Source organism: Helianthus annuus, chromosome 3 (genome assembly GCF_002127325.2).
Source record: "Helianthus annuus cultivar XRQ/B chromosome 3, HanXRQr2.0-SUNRISE, whole genome shotgun sequence".
Lineage (NCBI taxonomy): Eukaryota > Viridiplantae > Streptophyta > Magnoliopsida > Asterales > Asteraceae > Helianthus > Helianthus annuus.
In genome coordinates, this window is record NC_035435.2 from 146,753,445 (window position 1) to 146,768,179 (window position 14,735).

The 14,735-nt window shown below is 35.1% G+C and overlaps 1 protein-coding gene across 1 annotated transcript; it reads right to left on the reverse strand.

Moving 5' to 3' along the window:
- Positions 1 to 530: 530 nt before the first annotated feature.
- LOC110929938 (mitochondrial carrier protein CoAc1) lies at positions 531 to 5,365 on the reverse strand. Its single transcript, XM_022173130.2, has 7 exons — positions 4,403 to 5,365; positions 4,233 to 4,318; positions 3,908 to 4,115; positions 2,546 to 2,678; positions 2,268 to 2,452; positions 2,072 to 2,191; positions 531 to 889 (listed from the first exon to the last, which is right to left on the reverse strand). The coding sequence occupies exons 1-7, from the start codon at positions 4,571 to 4,573 to the stop codon at positions 788 to 790; spliced, it is 1,005 nt and encodes a 334-aa protein (XP_022028822.1). The 5' UTR covers positions 4,574 to 5,365; the 3' UTR covers positions 531 to 787.
- Between the last annotated feature and the right edge of the window lie 9,370 nt (positions 5,366 to 14,735).

Below are 14,735 nucleotides of genomic sequence, written 5' to 3' on the forward strand. Positions count from 1 at the left end.
AAAACTCTTGCATTTTGCATTTTGCATTTTGCATTTTGCATATTGCCAAAAACTAGAAGCAACTGCAACGGAACAATTTATTTAATTAATCATAACATGCTTTATTTTGATTTTTTGTTACTTTACCACAAACATAAATTTACGTTTTTAACTTACTGTATATACAAAATAGAAACAATATATTATTCTTAGGGTATTAGTCATTTTGGATGTTTAACCTGTTTAAAAAAAATGGTAAATTAAATAAATTAAGAGAATGACTAAATTACCCCTCTTTAAACTTAGTATTCTTAGGGTATTAGTCATTTTAAATGGATTTAGCAACTTTTTTGAAACCTCAGTGGTTCCTATAAGAAAAAAACTTTTTTTGGATGGATCTAGCAAATGTGAACAAACATCAGGGACGATTTTAGCAATTTACTCTTTTATTATTTTGAAACGTCTTAAACGAAACAACAAAGGGCAAACAAATGTGCCATAGATTTTGAAAGCTTGTTTTGTTATAATAGCTATATATTATTTTCGACAGGTTTTTCGACCAAATTCGACAGGTATTTCATAACATTTTTATGACGTCTCCATCAAAACTGATGGTGCATATTATAATGTGTAACCTTAGACACTGCTTATATTGTTATACAAGACCACCTAACAGATATGCTAAGGACTATCTGCAACCTTAACGCCTCGATGACAATTTTACATTCAACAAATGGAATCTTCTAATGACAACTGAAACCGAAAGATTTGAATATTCCACTTGCTTTTATTTTTCCTTGTTGAGAACTTAAGCGGCAGAGACTGATTGTGTTTTCTGTCGAGGAGGTATGCGAAGCCATGATTTCATCATGTCATATGCGGTGAAACCGATCGCAACAGAAGGAACAATCTGTTAACAACAACAAATGTGAACTCATGGTCAGTATGCAGCAAAACAAGATTTTGATGTATTTATGTCTAATATTAGTTATTATATTTAATCATAAGTAAAACAGGTTGAAAGTCACCTAAGTGTATTAACATGGTAACATAGATTTTGTAATCATAACCCATGCCCGTTATTTATGAAAAATGTTTAAAACATTGGACAAAAATGTCGTGGGTCCTGGACGAGCCAACAAGCAGAGCCATGAGCCGAGACGAGCTTGGCTCGAGCTCGAGCTCCCTCGGTTACAAAAAGAGGCAGCTTGGCTCAGGTCGTTTCAAATTGTGTTTTTTAGCTAGTTTTTTCGAGCGAGCTACAAGACGAGCTGCAAGTCGCAAGCTTTATGAACAGCCCTATGATCCACCCAACTCGACACATTTTCAACCATACAAAAGTTGCTAGTTTTGACCCCATGGCAAAACCGGCCAGACTACCCATTTTGCCACATACAAATAAAAATATACATTATATAGTCATGTTTAGATCACATAATTGACCTTAAACCAAACCACACATCCTCATATGTATCTCAACTTCCTAAAACATTCCGCCTCGTGTTGTATACAATGTTGTAAAACAAGGTCTAGAAGGCCAAGCAATTGCTACAAGGTAGGTTGCCAAGGCGATTTTCTTCAACTCCGCCTAACTACTCAGAACTGATCAAACGTGGTCAACCTCAGCCAGAATCGGATCTAATTTGGTCAACTCGGGCTGAGTTTGACTTTAAAAAAAATAAACATACCTCCTACATCTTATCATCGATTTTTGAAATTCTTTACTATATGAACTTGTATTTTTTGTATATATTGATATTCACGTATTTTGTTATAAATACTAGTAAACTTATGATAATTGACATACATATAATTTCCTGAAAACTAATCTCTTTATAATTTAACATGTCCAAGTACTCCCTGGGCACTCTCCGCCTAGGCCGAGTACTCGCAACTCCCCAGTTGACCGACCCGGGAGCGCCTAGCGAATTCTACAACCATGGTTATATACATACACCACTGTCCCATAAAAGAAAGACCTATCTCTACAATTGAGAAACACCTTTAAGTATACCATTGGTCTAAACATGTTGAACCAATTATACATAAAGGCGTACTGATAAATTAAAAAACGAACTTTATAAGCATTTACCTTGATGTAATTAATGCTGAGGCCAGCAAACAATTGCCTCCAACCTTGTTCAGAAACAATTGTGGTAATCCCCTTCCATGTACTCGCATGTCTCACACCACCAGCTTGAAGATTTTCAACCTAAAAACACATTTTTATAATTAAACACAGCACAAAACTAGAAAATCTTTATAAAAATATAAAATAAAATAAAAACCTGCATCTGTCTTCTAACAACATCTAAAGGGTATGTAAAGGTTTGACCAAATAAACCAGCCAAAGCACCACATGAAAGACGCATCATGATCGATCTCTGATTCTCCTCAGATACACGGCTCTTTAGTTCTTCATAAATGTAAAACTTCAAACCAGCATATGGCAGTATGCCAATAAGAGTTGGACCTAGTGTATATAAATATAAAATAAGTAAAAGTTAAATCTACATAAAAACGTGTACTTTAAGATTTGAATTTTGGCCGGTTAGAGGTTACATACCTACACCTCGGTACAAGCCACGCATCCCACCCTCTCTGTAAACACTCTCCAACACATTCTTAATGCCACTGTAACGAGGTGGTGCGGTAATACTTTTATAACCATTCCCTACACTTGCTTTCGTATCGACAACCTATAATATTAATATTCATACCCAATAAGTAAAATGTATATATATATGCACACAGCTAACACATACACAAGTAGAGACCGGTTAACGTAAAAGACCACCTTATCATGCGATGTGTACGCGAGCATCTCAACCACACATCTGATCTAATCTAGGCCTTCAATTGAACGCGGTAGCACAATAGTAATTAACTTTGCATAATTATGCACGTTATAAGAGTGAATTTCAAGGATTGTCCTTTATCTTTATACACATTTTCAGGCGCTGTCCTTTATGTTCAAAATTGACGAGTTTTGTCCTTTATGTTTTCATATCATACACGTTTTGTCCTTTAGGCCTAACCCAGTTAGTTTTTTCAGTTAAATTTGGTCATATAATTTGCACATGAGGGCATTTTTGTCAATTCAAAGGTAAGTTCAATGGCAGATTTACAGCTCAAAGCTTCTGCAACCTTTGAATTGACAAAAATGCCCTCATGTGCAAAGCACATGACCAAATTTAACTGAAAAAACTAACTGGGTTAGACCTAAAGGACAAAATGTGTATGATATGAAAACATAAAGGACAAAACTCATCAATTTTGAACATAAAGGGCAGCACCTGATAATAGGTATAAAGATAAAGGACAATTCTAGAAATTTACATAATTACGCACGTTATTTGCATAATTAGGCATGGGTTGGGTTAACCCTAATTATGCCCCGCTGTGGTGTGCACATATAATGATATAATGTATATATGTGTGGGCACTCAGGGGGCAAAAGTGAAATTGCACTAATTTTAACGTTATTTTACTAATTTCGTGAAAATAAGTTAAAAGCGGCAGACGGTTAATCACGCATCATATGGTGGCATTGATAGCCGAAAGACAAAAGGGTACATGCACTAATGGGCCTTTGTCCCGATTGTTGAGTGTTATGTGTCTTATGTCCAAGACTTGATGCAAAACTACTATCGAGCCGGGGGTCTCACTGGAAGCAACTTCTCTATTACTACAGGGTAGAGGTAAGGTTGTCTACATCTTACCCTCCTCAGACCCTGTCTTAGCTTTGCTATTGGTGGGATTTACTGAGTATGATGATTTGATGATGATGATGATGTTAGGTTAACCCTAATTACGCACGTTATTTGCATAATTACGCACGTTCCATTGGTGGCCGCATACCGTCGCACGTTAAGAGCCTTTTGTATTTTAAACTTACTCTAGACAGGTATGTAATGCAATAACTCACCTGATACGCAAGTTTGGTGCGAGCCAAATCCAGGGGATACGTGCACAAAACAGCGGTCCCTCCAGCTGCTGAACCTGCTAGAAGATCTACAACAGGCCCTGTACCAAATACAGAGTAGTTGTCTAATATCCAACATCGGTATTGCTCATATGTCATGAAATGCAATGCTGCATATGGAACAATTCTAAGAACACTAGCACCATTTCCCCTAAAAACATAAAAAATGTATTCATGTAATTTCCCCTAAAAACATAAAAAAAATGTATTTATGTATTATATCACATTTTTCATATCTAATTAACAAAAGGGAAACTCGAAACCATACTTGTAAAATCCAGGAACCCCTTCGTGTTTTAGTAGCCGTTTGAGCGATTGATAGACTCCAAGTGAATGAAAACCTTGTGTTCGCGTCTGAATGTAAAAAAGATCAACCAATCAGCATCACAAACAATATAAATTAACAATAAATGAGCAGGAAATTGATTGAAGCCCCACCTGCAATAAAATCTTAATTCGTTCCAGTGGAGCAACAGCAGTTTTAGCAAATGCTCCGGCAGCACCGCCGGCAATCAGTTCCTTTACATACACCGGCAACGTATCTATCGCAGAACCCTCAACCAACCCGGCCACATTCGTAGACAACGAAGAATCTTGGGAAGAACCCATTATTGAACAATAATCTAAATACCAAAATCCAAACAACAACTTCGATTTCGCTCCGAAATAGAACAAAATCTTTCTACCCACCCTGCAGTTTGAAATAACTTTTATCCCATCTATCTCTAGCTGTTTGCTCAACACAATGCAGAGAAAACCGCCGGAGCACCCACAAGAACACGTTCGCCAGACAATCTTTTTCAACGATGACAACAACCATATGCATCAAACACTAAAAATAGAAACTTTAATACCACAAACCGGTTGACTTGCCTAAATTCGAGTCAATCTTCCATATGGATCTCAAATACATAAACTTTCTCCAAAAATAACCTTCACAGATCAAAACCCTTTCAAGAAATCTTTCAATCAACAACACCCAATTCAGATTTCTCAATATTAATCTCATAAACCACAACCCCTCAAGCAAAAATTCATTTTTTTAGCAAACCCTATTCAGATTTCTCAATATAAATCTCACAAACCAAAACCCTCAATCAAAACCCAATTTTTGGGTAAACCCAATTCAAAATTTCAGATCCTTTGGTGTGGGGTTAAAATCTTGATTAGTTTTGGGTTTTAGAGGCTAATTTGAGCAGGTATCTTGATGCATTGAAAGGTTTAAGCCGGAAAGCGGTTACCTTTGTTGAGGCTACGTCACTGGTGAATGGTAGATCTTGCAGTTTCTTGGAAATTAGGGTTTAAATAATTTTGTTTTGGGGGCAGGAAACGTGAAGTGGTCACATGGCCGAAGCCCCTTTATTTGAACACGAAACCTGTGATTGTTGACCCATTTCATGTGATTGTTGACTCATAACTTTTTTTTTAGTATTTTAACCAAACTAGGATTGCGACCCGCCGCAATGCGGCGGGGATTCTTTAGTTATAACAAAGTGGATCTAGGATCCGTACGTTATGTTAAACCTGTTAAACGGGGAAAAATAGACGATGTAAAAATGTTCACCCACACACGCACGTTGCGTCGTGTTAACTCGCAAAATTTAGAACGAAACGTAAAAACGTTAAAGCAAAGACGCACGTTGCAATGTGTTAAGTCACAAAATTTAGAACCAAGCATAAAGCGAAAAATTTGTGGAAAATGAAAACTATAAAAGGCCAAAGTTGAAAGTAAAAAAAAGTTTTGAGGATAGATTGCAAAACATAAAAAATTTTGGGTTAAAAGTAAAAAAATAAATAGTTTTGGGTTAAAAGTAATTTATGACATGCTTTTTGGTGAAAAGTAAAAAAATCAGTTATTTTGGAAAACCCCCAAAGCCAACGTTACGACAACCATATGCATAACCATTTTTTCTTTAGAAAACCCCCAAAGCACACCCCGTGTTGCGGCGGGGCGTAAAACGGTGTCAGATAGTACTAATGTCACACAACCGTCATCGATCACCAACACTGACTCGACCTAGGATATGCGTGTTGCGACGAACCTTTCAAACGTGGAAAATAGAGGTGAAAACGTTGAACCACACATGCACGTTGCATCGTATTAACTCGAAAAATTTAGAACTATACGTAAAACGAAAATTTGCGAAAGATGAAAACTATAAGTGAAAAAAGTTGTGAAGTTAAATTGCAAATAATGAAAAGTTTTGGGTTAAAGTTATAAAACCAAACTATGTAGGGTTAAAATTGTAAAAGATATAAACCTTTGGGTGAAAAGTAGAAAATCAACTTTTTTTTTGAAAAACTTGCTAAGCTCATGTTACAACCTATAGAAGCATAAAGTAGTTGCTTCTTTATATAGGGTTTAATAGCGGTAAACAGTTTTCAAAAGGGTGCTGCAAAGACTACACGGAGTGAGCGGGTTATGAAGGCGTAGAAGTCTTTCTACGTTGGGCATACCAGCCAGAGGCTGGCGTAGGGAGGGGGCAGATTAGTTTTCAACGGCGTGGAGGGATTGTGGGGTGTGAAGTGACAGCTTTTTATTGGTTGGTGGATTTTAGGTTGTTTTGATTAGTTCTTGTTTATTTTTTTATAAAAACACCACTTTCATGCCTCTCCGACCCCGTGCTTTTTCTTACCACGCCCACTTGCTGACGTGGTGTCATGTGACGCTTAATGTCCCCTCTTCATGTTCTCCCACTCCGTATAATTTAAATGTACCACTCCTCTCACATACCGATCAGGTTTATCATTTTTTTCATAGTACAATTTCAGTCTCTGTGGTTTACATCCAATCACACTTTCAGCACTCATTTGAAAAAAATCAACACTCTGATCCCTCTGGTTGTCGATTGCTCGCAATCAGGTCCCTTCCACTAAATTTATGTTAGTTGACTTGGGTATTTGTGTCTTTTTACTTAGAAACTCAAGGATAAAATTGTCTTTCCGTCGCGTATAACCTTAAACAGCCAACATCCTCTTCTCCATAACCCCACCTTCACCCTCCACCGCCTCCACCTTTCACCACTGTACCACTACCACCACAATAAATATAAAAACATGGAATCGTTATATTCGCCACTTTAAGATGCAAATCAACTTCTCTTTTCTGCAATGTTTTAAAAACCGGTTTTTAAATCAAACCGGATTAGTCTAAAAAATGGTTCAACCGGTTAAACCAGGTTGTACCGAGCGGTTCAACCGGGTTGACTATCTAACTCTATAATTTCATAAATTATAACATCATAGCTAATGAGTTTAAATAAACTAACGAAAATCAAGAGGTTTTTTCATAAGACCGTCAAAAGTTAATCCAAAAATGCATGATTACATATTAAAAGATTAAAAGATGATCCAAAAGTAAATCTACAATAAAAATTATCCAAAAGATAATCGAAAATCATTCAATTTTCCAACAAGCTCTTTTAAATGAAAATATACGATATGTTTAAGTCATTTGAGAGTTGAATACATCAAGTTCACGATCGCATAAAAGATGAATTCACTATTATCACCATCCTCATCAACTAGAATATAACTATTTTCGTTTCATACAATGTTAAATAAGAACTTCTAGTTACAAATAATCATAATATATAAAAATTACGTAAGATAAGTAATATATATAATAAAAATAAGTAACAACCCAAACTAAAATAACCCTGGGTCGGTACCGGTATTACGTTTCAAACCGATATACCGGATTTTACCGCCGGTACAAACCTTATGCCGTTTCACTTATTTACCGGGGTGTTTCGTACCGGATTTACATCTGAAAACGGTAATACCGGTATAACCGGCTGGTATTTACCGGTTTTTAAAACATTGCTTTTCTGGGCTTCAAAGAGAAGTATAATAAAAACATGCCTCTGTTTGATAAAAAGTCTACTTGTTAATATAATTTTTTTGAAAAGATATTGTTGTTTCTTTGACACAGGTTATATCATAGCGTTTGTTTCAAACTCTCAGTTTCTGGGGCATATGTCTAGTTGGTATGTTTAAAGCTTGTGTTATCGTTATTGTTACTTGAATGTGTTGTAATTTTGATTTTTGAAACAACTTTGTAAGGGATTGCTTCGTCATCTGTGAAATTTACGTTGCTGGGCTAAATTTCTACAGGTACTTTATTTTGTGTTCGGTTTCCATTTTGTTTTTTGTTTTCTTGGTTTTTTATTGGTCAGGAGGCTGGTATATGTTTATTGATTGTCGGTCATAGTATTTAGAGATTGTTAAGCAAATGTAACCAGCACATTCCCTCTTTATCACATTTCTCAAATCTTATTTCTTTCTCATCAAAAGAACCCATAAAAATCTCATAAAAATACCCATGAAGAAATCTTGAATCTTGACAATACTGCTCCAAAGTTTCATTCGAGAAATCCTGGAAGAAAAACCATGTTGAATATGTCTTCCAAGTTTTATTCAAAAAAATCTTGGAATTTTTTTTCTTGAGGATGCTTTTCTTTTACATATCTGGGGTTCCACGTTGTTAAAAGAGGGGACAAATGAGTTCTGGAGTGAAGGCAATCTCGGATAACAAAGGTTGCTCAAGATGACGTTCATGAAACTTGGACCAAACCCGATTTTTTTGGACTTGTCTTATCTTGCTTTCTGTTAATTAGAAAAATCAGAAAGCAATTCTATAACATTTTCATTATGGTTTGCTTCTCTTTAAATGATTTGTTGACCGTTGTGATTAGACCTTTTTAGGTTGCAAATTTGAAAGACATATTAGCCGAAAGAGGGGCATGTGGGGTGTTTATCGCTAATTTGGACAACAAGGGTGTAACAACTCTCACCAAAACTATTATTTCTTATTATATTTTGTCCAATAGGAAACCCTAATTGAGACCCCCAAGTGATACTGCATGACCCCTAAAATTTTCAGAACAATCGGAATCAGGATCAGGGCCCCTAAAACTCAGGGGGGGTATTTCCTAGTTAGTATTATCCAAACTGTTTTCGATATAAATTGAATTTTAATGAACCGTCGACTCACCCAAGCTACTGAGACGCGTTGCTACCTCATATTAAAAGTGACCTCTCGCGCCACGCGAGAGCCTCTCGTGCCACGCGAGAGCCTCTCGTGACACGCGAGCGCGCCGTTTTTCCAGTATAAATAGAGGAGTTTGGCACTTGATTTCCTGCGTTGGTTCGACGGTAAAATTCAATTCGTACACCCAGATATCGTCGAAATACTACAAAAACCCACATAATCTCGAAATTCTGCCGCAATAACAGGGTAATAACTCGATCGCTATTACGATTCATTTTCCGACCGATCAATATATCCAATGGATGTTTAAGTGCCGCCCACATTAGGGTTATACTTTGTCGTTCGTCGTTAAATCGATGGATGTTTAAGTATCGCACTTTGTCGTTCGTTGTGAGAATTTGATCTCGTGAGTTATCGTAAATGCTGTATTGGTTATTTACCTAGTTTCGTGTGCATCATTTCTTAAATTAGGTATTAGTCTTACCAGTAGACTAATCTTTACCCCCATACACTTACAATCAAAGTAGATGCTAATTCTCAGAAAGATCTGAATCATGAAGCTTGTTAATTCAAATACTGCGTACTTATAATGTGAGTCATTCTCTTTTTATCAAATGTTTTACAATACTCCAAATTATTTTCAGAATTATAATTACAGTGATTAAGTTGATGTAATCACCAAATTACAGCCAGTATGTGGGGTATTGTGCACATTACTACAGTTTTTATCACTTTAGGTGGGGAACCTAAAATTTAGTGATACGTCATTCATTGGGCAGCCAATGGTGATATGACCACTGTCACAGATCCGGTCGAGTGACAAATACTGTGGATAGTTGGTTGATATCAGAAACATATGTAAAAGATCTTAATACTGTAAATTATAACAAACGAGTCGTTTTAGTAAAACTGAATGATTCACTCAGTATTTCCCGCTGACAAAACCTTTTTAAAACGCGTTTCAGGTAATTACAGTAGATTGGAGTAAGAATTGGATCCGGCACTGAAGGACTTCAAGAAGTGGCTTATTTTATCAAACTAATAAATCTTGCTTTATAAAATCAAATTTATTTATATTAAAGCTACCATTGTAAAACATGGGTTTTACCCCATCTATTTTATAAATAAAATCCGGTGTTTCTAAACTCTGATATTTTTCCTAACTCACGGTCCTGATGAAATTTCCGCTGCAATGTTTTTCAAAAATAAATCACCGGTACCACTGGGCTGTTCGCGGCTCCCGATTCCGTCCAGGGTGGGGTCGGGGGCCGTGACAGAAGGTGGTATCAGAGCCACTACTTTAAAGCCTATAAGTGTTGTGATAATAATACTTAAGCTTAAATAAAAAGAGTTAAGAGATTGCTAATAACTGGTAGCACATCTGATAGCATTTAAACTTGAACATAAGAAAAGATGTCTTAGTATAAGCTAAGCCACTTGTTTAAGCAATTAGGTGTTGTAATAATACCTAAGTTTAAACGGAGAGTTAGGAACTTAATATTATTTGATAACACTCCGGATGATATTTAGACTTGAACTTAAGAATTTTTGCCTTAATATAAGCTTCAAGATAAATTACTTATATAAGTATAATGTGATGAATATTGGTATGCCATAAGAATGACGATTAGCAGGCAATAGCACTTAATTGCTATTTATTCTTGTTTATTGATATTACTTAGGCCAGAATAAAGATATGTATGGAAATACAAATTTCCTTGATTCTGGATAAAAGTCCTAATAAAAGAGGCACTTTTAAAAATCTTGAAAAGATACTATTTATGGGAAATAGAAAATTTTCTCCGGCAAAACTGGGTATAGAGTAGCAAACTCTCCAGCTTGTCCGGATATACTGATATTACCTCTCCGGCGCGAACCGGATAAAACAAGGTACATAGTAATGTCAAACAAGTGACAAGATTTCCCTAAATAATATCATGAGCTGATATCTGACTTATTTTGAAAATATGAATCTATTATATACATTTATCCTTATGAAAGGTATGTATATTACAACATGTGAAATATATAATTATATAGACAGGTATATCTATAAAGGAATTCCAAAAAGTCAATTAAGAATAAAGCACAAGCATATGTGTCAATAATAAATCTAGATTTCTTTATCAGAAATCTCTTGCATATATCTATAATTTCGATGTCAAACATTCTTCCGTTTGATCATCTACCTCGTAATTTGTACGACAAAGTAATACTGAAAATCCTTTAAGTTGAGACACCATCAAAAGTATAAGAATTTCCAAATACGTTACCATAAACTATTAACGCAAGTAAGAAACATGTAAAGTTGTGCTGATGCACAAGAAAACACCTGAAACTTAAATTAAATGATCACAAACATCAAAGTATAGCACACACGACTTTCAAGGCAAGACCTTTGGAAAATATAATTGGGCATGACGACTCCAATGCGAATCCCGTTAGTAGAAGAACTACTAATCAAAAAGCAGCATTAGCTATGTGATCCTACAAACGACATGAAGCTTGCTGAAGTACGTTGGAACAAGACTTCACAACCATTGGTGCACAGTCTAATCAGAGTCATAATTATTGGCACTACAAAAGAAATCACATATCAGTATAATTTCCCTACTGCATTAACAACAAAATATGCAATATTCGATATTCCACGATAACGTCACTTAACAAACGGTTATCACGCGGAATTCCAGGAAAGAGTTCTTATATTCCTTTCATTGAAATCCTGACTTCTGCATATAATGAGTTAACTTTCGCATTTCTACTTCCCCTAATGATTTCTTTCATAGTAATAAATATTGATCTAATTCATTTCCTGGTAAAATCCACACGTTACACATGCGCTGTTTGTTGCGCATGTGGTTCGTTTGAGTTATGAAGACCATAGGAGGGCTTCATTCCAATTTGTTGTTTTATCAAAAGCTCAAATCTCGCTTTGCTATACTTGATCTTCGCATTGTAAACCGCATTTTTGCAAAACGATAATTCTTTAATAATGAATCGATGAACTTCAAATTTCCTGAAAAACTCGATTTCCTTTTTATAGTATACATGGTTTTTGTTGTGACCATGTCAAAACTTTCTTGGACTCGTTTTGTTTACACCAAGTTCAACTGTTTGAACTTGCTCGCATTACGTATTCAATTCAAAATCCCATATGATAGATTGCAGCTATCATATTCAAAATAGTCCCAACAAGCACTTCATTTATTTTGAATCATAACAGGCTTGTTTGGTCTTCGAATTCATCAAATCATTTCTTTGATCACGATCACCTTGTGGTGACGTTCTCACAAGTTTAAAGCCTGTGCTAATCTCATTGTTCGCACCATGTTCGGATTAATTATTGTGTATTGATATTAAATCCGTTTGTTCGATCTATGTATTATCAGTCTTAATGCAATTGTGTGTTAAGATAATGGTACCCCAATTCGTGTTAAATATTCTGGTGTACCTCTTAACGATTCTTTCACCATTGAGCGAACATTTCGTGATATTCATTGCCTTTCCTCTTCGCTCGAAAATATTGGTTATTCGTTCCATTTTCAGTTGTAGATCCTATGAAAAATATTTGAAACAAATATTCAGATTTACTTTGTGAACCCTTCGCTTAATTTCAAAACACGGTGATACTTGTTCAATCACTCCTATTATTGCCTTGTTTTCAATTACTACAACACCTTGTGGTGTTGGTATAAACTTGCAACTTGTGTTAAATTACTATCAGTCATTTCATGCGGAAATATTTATTCTTTTCACACATTATATACGGATTTAATTTGTACTGAATCCGCTTTGTTAGTTTATCCTATAAAAAGCAATCTTAACACAATCGTATGTTAAGATAATGATACACAAATTCATATCATATTTCAGTGTATCTCTTAATGATTCTTACATCATCAATCAAGCATTTCGTAATCTTTATTGCTTTATCATCTTTGATCGAAAAACATTATTCAATTGTTTCATTTTCAATCAGTAAATCCTACTAGAAATATTCGGATTTATTTCGTTAAACTTTCATTTCAAACTCAGTGAACTCGTCTGGTCACCGCTACTATTTTTCACCTTGTGGCATCGCAATAAATTGTAGCTTGAGTTAATCTCCCTTTTCACATCTGATATACGAATTTATTTATTTATTTTCTGTTGGTTCATTATCTTAAACAATCTTAATACAATTATGTATTAAGATAAAAGTACACAAAATTGTATCATATCCTTGTATACCTCTAAAGTTTCTTTCATCATTGATCGAAAATTTTATGATATTCATTTGGTCTTATCATCATCAATTGAAAATCTTATTCGAAAGGAATATCCAAAATTTTATTTTTCAGTTGATTATAAAAACGGTGAAAATTGTTTAGTCACCTCAATTATTGAATCATTTCAATCATTACGACACCTTGCGGTATCGGTATAAACTTGTAGCTTGCGCTAATCATTATCATACAAATTATTTAAAAACACGTATGTCTTTCGCATTGACTCATCCTTGAAAATAGTCTTAATACAACTATGTGTTAAGACAATGATACACTAAACTCTGTTGTATTTCGGTGTATCCTTTCAATTTACTCATCTCAACCCATTGATTTTCTCATCTATTTGATGATTAACAAATCATTTTTCGTACTTCTATTTTATTCAAACTTGTTGATTCTGAATCTTCATCAGTTAACAATCAAAGTGAATTTTCTGTTGACAGTAAACTCTATTGTTTCTAAAAATCATTTACAAACTTGTAAACATTCATTGATCATGTATCTTTTGACTTAAACCTAATCACCTTGGAAACAATATTAGTTCATCTCATTCATTTGAACACCTCATCTTTTGAAAAATCCCGATTCGCTTCCTTGAAACTCTTAGTTAAATTTCGAAAACGGTGAATTTATTCGGTCACCATAATTATTGAATTCTTACAGCACTTTGTAGTGTCTGTATAAATTTGTAGCCGTGCTAATAATAAACCCTCTTTATACTTCATTCATTTGATTCATCCTTTTTAATAGTCCTGATACAGTTATGTACTCAGACCACGATACACTAAATTCTATTGTCCAGTGTATCCTTACCATTTAAGTAAACGACATTGATTTTCGGATTGATCATTGACAAATCATTTTTCATACTTCCATTCACAAAATAGATTTATCAATTCAGAATCTCCCTCAATTGATCAAAGTAAGTTCTTTTCTGACATTGAATTCTATTGTTTCTATAAAAGTCAATTTATGCCTATCAAATATCTTTTGATTCATGAGACTTGGTCAAACTTATAATATTATTATTTTATCCTATTTCGGTCAAACATCAATTCCTGAAACTAAAGTTTTAAAACCATTGAATTCCAACTATCTTATGATATTGATCTTTTAATTCCATCCCAGAAACCATGATATATTAAAAGAAGTAACGTAACCCCAAGAAGATATCATAGTCCAAATCTCGAGGACGAGATTTTATTAAGGTGGGAAGGATGTAACAACTCTCACCAAAACTATTATTTCTTATTATATTTTGTCCAATAGGAAACCCTAATTGAGACCCCCAAGTGATACTGCATGACCCCTAAAATTTTCAGAACAATCGGAATCAGGATCAGGGCCCCTAAAACTCAGGGGGGGTATTTCCTAGTTAGTATTATCCAAACTGTTTTAGATAGAAATTGAATTTTAACGAACCGTCGACTCACCCAAGCTACTGAGACGCGTGGCTACCTCATATTAAAAGTGACCTCTCGCGCCACGCGAGAGCCTCTCGTGACAC